Source organism: Anomaloglossus baeobatrachus, chromosome 4, assembly GCF_048569485.1.
Source record: "Anomaloglossus baeobatrachus isolate aAnoBae1 chromosome 4, aAnoBae1.hap1, whole genome shotgun sequence".
Classification (NCBI taxonomy): domain Eukaryota; kingdom Metazoa; phylum Chordata; class Amphibia; order Anura; family Aromobatidae; genus Anomaloglossus; species Anomaloglossus baeobatrachus.
The window spans coordinates 118931912-118945483 of NC_134356.1; the positions used below are offsets into that span (position 1 = coordinate 118931912).

Below are 13572 nucleotides of genomic sequence, written 5' to 3' on the forward strand. Positions count from 1 at the left end.
AACCTAAGATTCCCCCTCTGCAGCTCCTGGGCTGCATTCTAGAAAGGTCCCTGTTATTATTGTGCCCCATGTGAGACCAAAATAAAGGCTTTATAAAGTGGTACCTTTTTGTATTCAGATAGTGTAAATGTGACAAGGGGGCGTGCTCTCTGCCGTCCGTTATTCTGCCTCCTGGTCCTGTATGCCGCCCCCATCGCTCCTTTCCATAGCTGATGCACCGCAAACTGCTCCAGCCATCCCCAGTGCTAGTCTCACGGGACTGAGCAGTGTGACCGCTGGTGACGTGTGCGCAGGCAAGTGATTATGGGCAAGGCTGTGATTGTTATCAGCAAGTACCCGCCCATAATCTCGTGAGCGCGCAAACCTCACCAGCGGTCACACACACTGTGCTCAGGGTAGTGCTAGACTGTATGGGCTGCTTCCAGGGATGACGTCCCTTTTGTCACGTGATAGTATTTTGAACACGCCCCTATCACGTGACAAAAGGGACGTCATCCCTGGAAGCAGCCCATACAGTCTAGCACTACCCTGAGCACAGTGTGTCTGACCGCTGGTGAGGTTTGCACGCTCACGAGATTATGGGCGGGTACTTGCTGATAACAATCACAGCCCCGCCCATAATCACTTGCCTGCGCACACGTCACCAGCGGTCACACTGCTCAGTCCCGTGAGACTGGCACTGGGCATGCGCGGGGATGGCTGGAGCAGTGGGCGGTGCATTAGCTATGGAAAGGAGCGATGGGGGGCAGCATACAGGACCAGGAGGCAGAATAACGGACGCCAGAGAGCCCGCCCCCGTGTCACATTTACAGAATCTGAATACAAAAAGGTACCACTTTATAAAGCCTTTATTTTGGTCTCACATGGCGCACAATAATAACAGGGACCTTTCTAGAATGCAGCCCAGGAGCTGCAGAGGGGGAATCTGCCGAGATCGCTGCTGAGTCACGCGTTTTGTGACGCAGCAGTGACCTCATTAGCGATCTCGCTGTGTGTGACACTGAGCAGCGATCTGGCCCCTGCTGCGAGATCGCTGCTCGTTACACACAGCCCTGGTTTGTTTTCTTCAAAGGCGCTCTCCCACTGTGACACAGATCGCTGTGTGTGACAGCGAGAGAGCGACAAATGAAGCGAGCAGGGAGCAGGAGCCGGCGTCTGGCAGCTGCGGTAAGCTGTATCCAAGATAAACATCGGGTAACCAAGGTGGTTACCCGATATTTACCTTAGTTACCAGCTTCCGCAGCTCTCACGCTGCCTGTGCTGCCGGCTCCGGCTCTCTGCACATGTAGCTGCATTACACATCGGGTTAATTAACCCGATGTGTACTGTAGCTAGGAGAGCAAAGCTAAGCGGTGTGCGCTGGTAACTAATGTAAACATCGGGTAACCATACCCGATGTTTACCTTAGGGGTGCTTCACACACAGCGAGCTCGCTGCCGAGATCGCTGCTGAGTCACGCTTTTTGTGATGCAGCAGTGACCTCATTAGCGATCTCGCTGTGTGTGACACTGAGCAGCGATCTGGCCCCTGCTGTGAGATCGCTGCTCGTTACACACAGCCCTGGTTCGTTTTCTTCAAAGGCGCTCTCCCACTGTGACACACAGATCGCTGTGTGTGACAGCGAGAGAGCGACAAATGAAGCGAGCAGGAGCCGGCATCTGACAGCTGCGGTAAGCTGTAACCAAGATAAACATCGGGTAACCAAGGTGGTTACCCGATATTTACCTTAGTTACCAGCCTCCGCCGCTCTCACGCTGCCTGTGCTGCCGGCTCCGGCTCTCTGCACATGTAGCTGCTGTGTACACATCGGGTTAATTAACCCGAAGTGTACTGTAGCTAGGAGAGCAAGGGGCCAGCGCTAAGCAGTGTGCGCGGCTCCCTGCTCTCTGCACATGTAGCTGCTGTACACATCGGGTTAATTAACCCGATGTGTACTGTAGCTAGGAGAGCAAGGAGCCAGCGCTCAGTGTGCGCTGCTCCCTGCACACACAGCTAAGCGGTGTGCGCTGGTAACTAATGTAAACATCGGGTAACCATACCCGATGTTTACCTTAGTTACCAGTGTCCGCAGCTTCCAGACGCCGGCTCCGTGCAAGCGCAGCGTCGCTTGCATGTCGCTGCTGGCTGGGGGCTGTTCACTGGTCGCTGGTGAGATCTGCCTGTTTGACAGCTCACCAGCGACCATGTAGCGATGCAGCAGCGATCCTGACCAGGTCAGATCGCTGGTCGGATCGCTGCTGCATCGCTAAAGTGTGAAGGCACCCTAACTTGTATGCTAACCCTCGCAGCATGCGCCATTCAGATTACATGTTAAAAACCTGCTGACAGATTCCCTTTAAAAAGAAATGTCCAGAAAAGCATGAAAAAAATAAATAAATAAAGTGCTTAGAAATCTGGAGAGAAAAAAAAAAAAGAAGGATAGTCCAAAGGCAGAATAAATTTTAATTTAAATCCCTATCTATAGCCCTAATCTAAACTAATTTCTAATATGGCTGCATTAAAAAATCCCTACCCTTCCTAAGGGACTCCTTGATATATCCAAGCAAACATTAACGTTTTGCACGGTCTGTGGTGAAGGTGCGCATGTGTGTGTTCCGTGTGCTGTCCCTGCACTATCGGTGGGGACCACAGGGAAGACTATTCTCCTTGCGGAGACCTGACAAACCAGTCTGGCTGCCAGTGAGGAGACTTATGACTGCAATGCCCCTCTGGGAAATATTCAAATTGTCCCTCCAGTGAGGAAGGAGACAAACTCTAGCACCACCTATTGGAAGTAGCAATCCTAAAAGTCAAAAGTGGCTTTTTAACAAGCCTTTTCATATGACTAAGGATATATGCCAGATCAGAACCCCAATTTGCAGACAGTGTGTTTCGGGGCGATTAGCCATACTTTGCACTGACGAGGGGCATCTGATCTGGCTTATGAGAAGCTATAGTGGGGACTAGTCAGGGCAGATCAGAGTGCGCCTGCGCAGGACCGCAATGCCGGCTAATGTGGATGACGTAGGACACAGAATGCAGACATCCATCTGACCAGTCTGGTGGTGGCCGCAGATTACAGTTGCCAAATCTGGTAACAGGTTCCTTTTAATGAGCGGGCCCGGAAGCAATACCAGGGTCGGAGACAGGTAAATATAAAAATTCTTTATTTTTATGTGACCTGTGTTTTCTCAAATACTGGACACATCAGTGTGTGCTCCATGTGACATCTGTGCTGCCGGCAAAAAACGTACATGTCGTGTGGAGAACACAGACATGCATGTGCTCCACACAGTCCATATGAAAACACGGATGTGTGGCCAAGCCCATCGATTTTAATGGGTTTTTAACACGAGTCAGTGTCTCTGGTACGTGTGAAAACAGACGTCACATGTACCGGAGACACGAATGTATGAAGGAGACCTTAGCTATACTAGCTACCATATTTCTTTTTCTATACCCCGCTCTAACAGTTTGATTTTTAAACTAAGTGCATGCTGGGATACTCAAACAAAGCGTCATGAAGGGGCAGAGGCTGCAGTTACCGTCAGAGCCTTTGCCCCTCCCGGAAATAAAGTGTCATCAGTGACACTCATTACAGGTGTAGTGCACAGGGAGCATACTTCACTAATGGTCGCGCTGCGGTGGATTCTAGTCAGATGGGAGTCTCAGATGTCTGGTGCTGCCTCTTTCTGCCATCTTTGTCGTCCTTCTGTAGCCACGGTGCATGACGCGTCCTACATCCTGACCAGGCGCACTTTGATCTGAACTGAGCAGGGCAGATTAAAGTACTGTAGTGCGCCAGGGCAGGACCAGCGGGTGTGTATGACGTAGAACGCGTCATGCACAGGCTTCAGAAGGAAGACTAAAATGGCCGAAAGAGGAGGTGCCGGCACCAAAGAACAGAGACACCCATGTGACTAGAATCCACCGCAGCGCAACTGTTAGTTGAGTATTATAATGTGGGGTTTTTTTTTTTAGTTTTTACACAGCGGCCTGGGCTCTTATATACATCATGTTAGAATGCTGTATATAAGAGCCCACTGGTGGTGGCTGCAGCTTATAGGCCGAAAAACTGGTGACAGATTCCCTTTGAGTCAGAAAGACAAGCGTATTCACAGCCAGCAAATACCTATAAAGGATAATTAATGAATTCTCAGATCATTCAAACACTCCAAGTATTTAATATGGACATATTGTAAGGGCTCATGCATTTACGCTGCGTATTGCACCGCAGCGTAAATGCATGCGACCTGCGTCCACTGCACAATGTAGATTGTGCATGAGACATGCACATGTTGCGTTTGAGAGCGCAGCAATTTGGATGCCAGAATTTTGTTCTAAATCGCTGCGTTTTAAGAAGTCACATGTCACTTATTTGGTGCGCTTTGGATGCAGCTCCCGCTCTGTCTATGGGAGAGGCTGCATCCAGAGTGCATGAAATCGGCTTTTTTTCCTGCAGAAACACTGCATTCATCATGCAGTGTTTCTGCAGCGATTTGACGCGCACATGTGCTGTTAAATCCCTGCAGAAATTTCAGCAGGGACACAACGCAACGTGCGCATACAGGCTAAGAGTGTATTGTATTTTAAATACAAGGTAATATGTAGACCTTTAAGGATCCCGGTGGCTGTAGCTCAACCAATCACCAAAAACAGGACACTTTTTTTCCCCCCTGTTAAGATTGGAGCGGTGGTGATCATGCTCAACTGCATCGCCACTCATTCTCTTTGGTGAGTGCAGTGTTTTTTTTACTGCGGTTGAGCATGTTGCAATCTAACGGGGACCAAGATGCCCAGTTCTGGAGTCAAACCCCCAGTGATCAATAAGCCATCACCTAACCCTGTGGATAGGCGATAACATGTTTGTGTGGTGCAAAGAAGTTAAGTAGCGCCACTAATTAGATTTCTGCAATCCCTGACACATTGTATTGTTCTGATCAGGGAAGGTTTCTGCCATCAGCAGGTCGGCAGCTTTGCTGTTGAAGGTTATTCATACTGGCCTGAAATGCATTAGTGCTAATAATACAAGCAGCAGAAGACATGGGCTTCACACATGATGGATTTTCTGAAATTGTGGAAACTGTTGATATTGTAGCAAATCTCTAAATAAAAAAGGGAAGATTTACCGTATAAGGAGAGGAGATTTATAGTACTCTTGTAAAGTCATAAAAAAAAAAAAAAAAAAAAAAAAAAAAAAAAAATCGGATGGACCCGATTCTGCGCAGAGTACATAGTTTTGCTATGAGCAATGATTTACAGAACTGACTAAGGCCTGTTCCACACCACGGTTTTTGTAGTGCAATTGACCTATCCAATTGCACGGTAATAATGCATTTAAAGAGATACATTTGTATTTCTATGGACTGCTTTGGGAGAATGTATAGCAAATTGGTATCAATTTATGCACATTTCCCATCCAATCTATTTTTAGTGGACACAATTTGCAGTCTGCTGTACTTTCATACCCATAAAGAAGAAAAGAAAAAAAAATTCAATACACTATGGAAAATACTCCTTCCACAAAAAAAAAATTAAATAAAAAAAATTGGGGATTGTGTTGCCATTTCCTGAGATCCGTAATGTTGGCGTTTCTATTGATACCATCCTGGGATAGATATGATGTTTTGATAGTTTGTTACTGCAGTGACAAAAAAAAAAAAAAATTCAAGAACAAATTTGTTTTACAGTGTTTACCAATCGTGTTAATTATATTTAGATAGAATGGACTTTTCTGAATACTGTGACTCTACGTGTAGCCAGCATCTTTGCCTGCACTTGTCAGCTGATCTAATCAGCCATCATGTGCCTCTAACAGCCGTGGTTGGCATCAGAGACCCACCTGCACCTGTTATCCAGTTACATACCACTATCAATCTCTTACAACAGGATCTAATACTTGCCGGTAGGGAGCGCATCATTCCCTGCTTCCATCAGCAGCCCCACAACGTGATCGCGGAGCGCCGATTGGTTGCCATGACAACCAGAGGGCAGCTGATGACCCTTTGTACGTCATGACAAACGTCCTATAGACGTTGACTGCAAGGCGGCATTCATAGGAGATCAGTATATCTGCTGTACAGAGGACAGCTGGTGCCCCGCTCTGTATAACACAGGCAATCACAGCTTCAAGTCCCCCTAAAGGGACCTAGTAAATAGAAAAGAAAAAAAAAAAAAAAAAACTCCCATTTTGTCCTATTATAAACAAAATAAAGAAAAAAAAACCCCACACATTTGGACATTTGGTATTGCTGCAATCAGAAATATCTGATCAAAATATGAAGTAAATTCATCCGATCGTTAAACAGTACTGGAAAAAAAATCCAAATGCCTTAATTGCAGGAATTTTTGGCCGCCGCAACTTTAGAATAAAAAATGCATTAATAGGCGATCAAAACATTGCATCTAACCAAACTTGAGTCATCAGTAAAAATGTCAGCTCCGAAGCACAAAATAAAAAATAAAATAAAATATAAAAGATAGTGAAGACATCACATAGCCACAGATCCCAAAAAGTGAAAGATATGGGTCAAATATATAAAAAAGAAAAAAACTGTACATATTTGGCATCTACAAACTTGTAATGACCTGGGGAATCAGAATGCCAGGTCATATTTCGCATATAGTGAACATGGTAAATTAAAAAAAAAAAAAAGTGGAATTGCACCACACTTGGAATTTTTCCCCTCATTTTCTAAAGTACTATATGGTAAAACAAATGGCTTCTTCAAAAGTACAACTCATCCAACAAAAAACAAGCCCTCGTACGATTTTTGACGGAGGAAGGCAAAGGAAAAAAAAAAAATCATGACTTATGAAGTGGGAGGAAAGAGAAAAAAAAAAAAAAAAAAAATTGTTGGTGAAGATTCTTTTTTTTATTTACCGGTACTGTATCTATTAGTCCCCTTAGGAAACTATAACCTTCCATCATTGATTGCTTGTGCTATAAAAACAGTGCTATAGAATTGCTGTATGTAGTAAAAATCTGTCTCCTTTGAGGCCTGGCCACAGGAAGGGTTTCAAAGGAGCTCCGTAATAAACACGGAGGTCTTCAATAGACCCCCCGCCTGTCATAGCAGCCCATCAGCGATATGCAATCACGTCACTGGTTCGCTCATGGGTGCATAGAATGGCGCACCTCCATGTCACCAAGCGTGAAATGCCGTTGACAGAATTTGACAGTCCCTCCTGTGATTTTCAGTTCACTGTCAATAGACTATGTACATAGCCTGGTGTGGGTGGCATTAAGCTTCTTAGCTCTGCTACATGCTAATTCTAAGAACTGTAAAAAAAAAAAAAACAACCCAAAAAAAGTGAAGATAGAACAACTACATCGACTGTTAGGCTACTAGAAAATGCCCATGCGCAGTGTAAATGGCATGTCTTTTGTACAGAAACTCTGCCGTGGTCAATATTCTTAAACGCACATCCACTTTGGTGAACTGTTAAATTATACTTGTTTTGATGCACTTTTTTTTTCCACTGTAGGTTTTAATGAAGCTAGGGGGCATGGGAAGGGGTGGGGGGGCACTGCAGGTCACAAAACTTGAATAAAATAGATGTTCTGATATCTGCCATGTGATCTGATTCCTGAAAAATTCATGTTTTGTTTTACTATATAAATGAGAATAATAATAATAATAATTTTATTCATTTATATAGCGCTATTAATTTCACAGCGCTTTACATACATTGGCAACACTGTCCCCATTGGGGCTCACAATCTAGAGTCCCTTGCTGTATGTCTTTGGAGTGTGGGGGGAAACCGGAGTACCCGGAGGAAACCCACACAAACACGGGGAGAACATACAAACTCCTTGCAGATAGTGTCCTTGGTGGGATTTGAACCCAGGACCCCAGCGCTGCAGGGCTGCAGTGCTAACCACTGAGCCACCGTGCCGCCCTGCTATTAAAGATCTATGAGCCTATATAGATCAGGATACTGGACTGTCAGCTGTTACATGTCTCACATTGGTAGCACAGTTTTTCCTTAACATAAGCTTTCCAGGCAGATTAGACTTTAACAGCTCATTTATATACTGTACAGTATATCAAGAAACCCATGGATTTTTCTGTAATAAGAGAATGGGTTATTTTTATCTCTCTTTGACCTGCCACCTATAGATGGCTTAGGTGGGTTGAACCTAATGACAGAATCCCTTTAAAAGAAAAGGGGAGGAAAAAAAAAAAAAAATCTGTCACATACACCCAACCGTTTATATGGTCATGTAGCTCTCTGAAAGATAAGGTTCTTCATACCTTTACTGATTCAATCTATTGTTGCTCCAAATCAAAAAAAAAATAAAAATCACTATTAATTCATATGTAAATGAGGCTAAAGTGGGTGTGATCAGAGCACTTCCCAAGGCTCTGCCTCCCTGACTAGTCCTGGCCCATCACCACATTCGTGTGCTTAACTGTCAGCTCCCTGGCTTGACTACAGTCTGAGTAGTCGAGTAGAGCAAGGTGGGACTGGGTGGAGAACAGAGTCAGAGGCTTGGAAAGTGCTCCGAGCACTTAAGCCTCATTTACATACAAATTAGAACCTTTGTTTTACAGTTGGGAAACCGATTACATCTGTAAAGCTGTAGATGACGTTATCTTTCAGAGCACACCATGATCATATTAACTGGTTGGTGGACATGAATTTTACTGACTGATTCACTTTAAAGTTTATTAACTAGTTCATATTGTGCCAATTGTGAAAACAGTCAATCCATTAAGTGATCACGAGTATTATGTAGACAAAGTGAACGCTATAACCTACAGAGAGCGCCATTATAGCGCGCTCTACTCATGATCCGACGCCAGCTGCTCCTGCCAATGATCAGATGTCAGGACAATGCAGTGGTATAAGACACAGCTGTATGCCTCGTACAGCCAAACGTGTAATGCAGGGAAGCAAAGCTCAGAGACAATCTCAGCATCTACTTTATGCAGGTCTCATATTTCATTAGTAGACCGAAAACAAAAAGGAAAATGTGCCAGAAAACACATCACTAGATTCAGAGTTTATCCCAGAAAATTGAAACCTTGACGCTCCATGTGGTGACTCACAACCAGCAATTATTAGGAGGGCACGAAACCTCAAAATGAGGAGGAACGACTGTCAGCATGGCATCCAAGGACATGTGGACATGGAGGTCTACTGATCATCTGAGGTCTATGGCCCACAACTGCTAATCGATTGAGCATCGGAGTTTAACAATGCTCGAGTTTCCCATTGACTTCCACAATACTCAGTACTTGACTCATGCCCGAGAACTGCAATGCTCGATCAAGTAACAAACAGTGGCAAACATGCTCGTGTGACGCCCTGGCAAAACCAGGTAGTCACAAATAGGCCCCTGCATACCACCTTCCCTCATTAGGAAACACACAGCCAACCAAGAAAACCCTAGTCACCCCCCTTAGGGACAGACAGACACACCAGTGGGCGTGACCAGGCAGTTGGGACACGCCCACCCAGGGGTCCAGACAGCCAGGGGCGAGAAAACAGTCAGAAAGTGTCTGAAGTTCAGTTTGGAGAGGAGTGTGGGCTGGAGCTAGGGGGTAGCTCCAGCAGTGAAGTCCAAGTTGAGAAGTGCCAGGGTAGGAGCCCTGGTGCCTTGGCTAGGAGGCAGACGGTGGTCTCCGTCAGCAGGAGACGGGAAGACTGCTCGGTGGAACAGAGGTGGACCGGGCCAGGGTTGAAGCCCGCCGGTACCAACACGGGGAACCGACCCGGAAACCGTAGCACAAACGGGGGTACTCGGACCCTGAAGCCAGGAACCAGAAACAAGTGGAACTGGTTAATTAACCGATTGAGGCCAGGACTAGAGGTCCTGTCCCACCAAAAGTCCCTCATAGAAGACAACAGCCCACCGATTAGGGATAAGAGGTCACCGCTAAGGCCCATAGATCCCACGGGCCAGTGTCTGCGGGCACGGCTCCTTAGGCCACATCCAGCCGGGAGAGGACTCCTAAGTTTTATACTGGGAAAGTCGACCTTACACAACAGTGCAGGAAAAGGATAGAGACCACCAGCCGGGTGGGGGATCCCAAACGCAACCGTCTGCGGCACCGGCGACCACCACCTTGGTTTACCAGAGACTTGTGTGTTTTACTAACAGCGAGTACACCAGCACCCTCTGCGGTCGTCATCCCCCCTGCACTAGAGACACCGGGTCCCGGGACCACCATCCCTGCCCACAGAGGCGTTAACTTGCTGCACAACATCTCCCCCGGGTGCCCCGTAACAGCAGCAGTGGTGTCCCACCTCATCACACACCGTGGGTGGCATCACGAACCTATTATGGCCTAGCCTGTACATCTACGTCCCCCATTTTATTCGGCGTGTCCGCGAGACCCCCGGGTCTGGAGACCCTCGAGCCACCACCCCTGAAGGCCCAGATCCGAGCAGCGTCGGCTGCTGGCACGAGGGCGGCACACCCCCTCATGACAACCCACCACAAAGGCGTCACCATGTGCCACTGAAAATATGCCAACGTAGAAGTAATGTCCATGTCACCTTTAAGAGGTCAAGTGCAAAGAGTCAGAAATACAGGCAAAGTCCAGAAAAAGGAGCAAGGTGCAGGAGTTGTACATGAGTAATCTAGGGGTGAGCAGAATCATGTGACCGTTGCTTTTCTGACAACTAAACACTACTATTTTTGCTTATTAGGAGTCGGGGCTACATTTATTGCACCCATTTTCAAATTCTGAACAGTCAGTGGCTGAAATCACTAGGAAATGCAACACTATTATAGGTGTGGGCTAACATCCGGGACCCCAAAAGGTATTCCAGTAGTGACTGCTAGGTTGGTCTAAGCTGAGACCTACAGATTTCCAGAATGGGCATCCTTTGTACCTTGTTATACTATAACATAGGGCAGCATGCTGCTATTTCAGCCACAGTGATCTTCTGGAAAAATGCTCGAGTTTCCCATTGACGTCCATTACACTTGGAACACGAGTCGCGCCCATCCGAGCATCCAACTGGTTGTAGCAAGTACTGAGCACCTGATCTCATCACTCGGTAGTGCTCACTCATCACTAGTCACAGTCTATGGAACCGACATAACTGTTAGTCTCACCTGTGTTTGGGTGTGTACTGGAATCCTAACCTGATTTCTTCAGCTGAGTCGTGCCAACTGTAGATCCCTGAACAGTTGGGTCGGTGCATCATTGTGCTAGAAAACCCAGTCAAAGGACCACTTTTCAGTATTTGTGGGTATCCCAGAGGTCACAACCATCGGTGACAGTGATAGCATAATCTAGCTTCAATTTATAAGACAGGATCATCATTTTAGAAGACCATTTACGTTAGAACCTATACAGAGGACTGCTGGGCCACCCCCATTCAAATAGAGCGTTAGTTGAGGGAATGCATTTGTTGAACCCTTTAAATTGTTTACATATAGAATAGACGATTACGATGATTGGACCCCACCGGTCAATAACTTAGTTAGGCAGAGGTCAATAAAAATTGCCAATTCTGTAGATCAGTCCCAGAGGTCGGACCCCCACCAATCAATAGGTTATCGCTTACCCTGTGGAGAGGTGGTAACTCAATTGAAACGGAGACCCCCTTTAAAGACTGCTTAGATGCATGCGTAGGATCAGTGTGTCCTGATGGCAATAGGCAAGAGAAAAGTCCCCCTACTAGAGATCTGTGGGGGCCAGCATTCAGTTATAACCAGCAGATTGGTGAGGACTTTTAGGAAATAAAATCTATTAGGCAGATGCCCACTGACCCCTATATTGGGGGGGGGGGGGGGGGGATTCTTTGCCAACTCCAAATATGGCCAATTCATTTTAGCAAGAATGGTACAGGGGTCGTTTTACGTAAGAACCTGAAGTATGTGGACAGCTATGCAGGAGGGTAGGAGGACAGGGGTTAGGAATGCAGGAAATGGCAGAGAGAATCAAAGTGTTCTAGTGCAGCACTGCAACAAGTTGTCAGGAGATGGAAGACAAAGGCAATAAAGCATGTGAAGGTGGGTGCAGCATGGACCGCAGGTCAGACCCATGCCATACCTACATGGTCACATCACAAGACGTCCATTATATCTATTAACACAAAGGATTAGTAGCATGTGCAGTGGCTTGATATATGGCTATATACATGACAATAGGATAGAGATACATAAAAAGACAATCTGCAAATAAACAAAAAAACAAGAGAAAGAAATAAGGGGATGAGATAATAGTATTAGGGACTGAGCCAAGAGGAAGAGCTGCCCCAATGCTCCAGGCTCCTACTAGCCCTCAAAGCCTGGTACAGAGCCACCTCCAACAGCTACATTAACCCTTACAGGTATCATACCCATAGGCAGCTCCAGCAATCCTTTGAGCTGACCTCAACCATTTCTTTCACATGCTGTAATGATTTGTCTGATCTCACACCCTCTCCTCCCCCCTCCAGCCCTTCCCCACCCAAATGTAAGTTCTCAATGTCTCCCCAAGGTCCCCTCCCACACAATCCCCCCAAATCATCTCAGATAACACAGTCTTGGACTCCTGTGAGCCACCCTCCCTGCTCTCCAGCAATGTCCTCCGATTCCCTTTCTGCAGATCACCAGACACAAAGAGAGATCTAGAGCAGCCCCCATCCAGCCCTGTGCCCAGCTCAGCATCCCAGGAAGCAGAGGATGGTGCCATCTGCCTGCCAATGCAGCATCCTCCTGCCATCCTGGCTGCAAATACAGGCAATCAAGGAACAATGAAAGAAAACTACAGCCCAAGAATCAATGACAGCCACACAATCCAATCAGGCCTGCAGCCCTGTAACAGGGGCACACAAATCCCTCCCTGCACCCTGACAGGTGGCCCATGCCTCCAGAACATGGCCCAAACAATGTGCCCCACCCCTCATGTGCCAAGCATCACTAATGCCAGCTGCTGACACCCTAGGCATGCTCCTCATTACAATACAATACATCTCCAGTAGTGGGGGCCCCCTGTGCCAGTCACCCCAATCCCTGCAGGGGCTAAGGCCCCTCCCCCAGCCCTGCCCTACCCTGCACATTACCTTATGTACTGCACCATTTTATCAATGCCCCCCACCTACCCACCAGCCATTGCCCTCCTCATGCCAGCACTGTCATTCTAACTGCAGCACAATGCAGTGTCCATACACGTGCATATATGTCCATACCCAGTGCCAGCTGCCCCACATGCACCCGGGGCTCACTCACCAGTCTACGGGGATCTGCTCCTGGATGACATCCTGATAGGCAGCCAGCAGCTCCAGGCGATGGGGTTTGAAGCTAACGGTGGCCATGCCGGCTGCAGGCTGACTGTGTGCCGGGGGATGGAGAGACGAGGGGGATGGAGAGACGAGGCAGCGGACTGAGGGAGGGAGAGGAGGAGAGAGATGGAGAGAGGTGGAGGCAGTGACTGCAGCTGGGGAGGGGAGGGCCGGAGGAGGGGGATCTGCGAGGTCCTAGCGCAGCCTGGCCAGATTTACCCCACAGTGCCGTGTCCTGCCACGATCGTACAGATACACTCCCCACACTATCATGTAATGGCCGCTGAACAACTAGCTGATTTCATCTGCGCAATTGGGGGCAAAGAGAGCACTGCAAGAAGGATAAAGGAAAAGGCTGACAA

General features: G+C 47.2%; 1 protein-coding gene across 2 annotated transcripts in view; it reads right to left on the reverse strand.

Annotated features, from left to right (window-relative positions):
* The window catches only part of DBN1 (drebrin 1), a 135085-nt gene extending 121725 nt beyond the window's left edge, over positions 1-13360 (reverse strand). Inside the window, exon 1 of one of the 2 annotated variants that reach the window (XM_075344517.1) lies at positions 13158-13360. In XM_075344517.1, the coding sequence (XP_075200632.1) occupies positions 13158-13243 (86 nt within the window). In that variant the 5' untranslated portion in view covers positions 13244-13360. The remainder of the gene's footprint in view (positions 1-13157) is intronic. The other variant, XM_075344516.1, reaches the window with a different exon arrangement.
* Between the last annotated feature and the right edge of the window lie 212 nt (positions 13361-13572).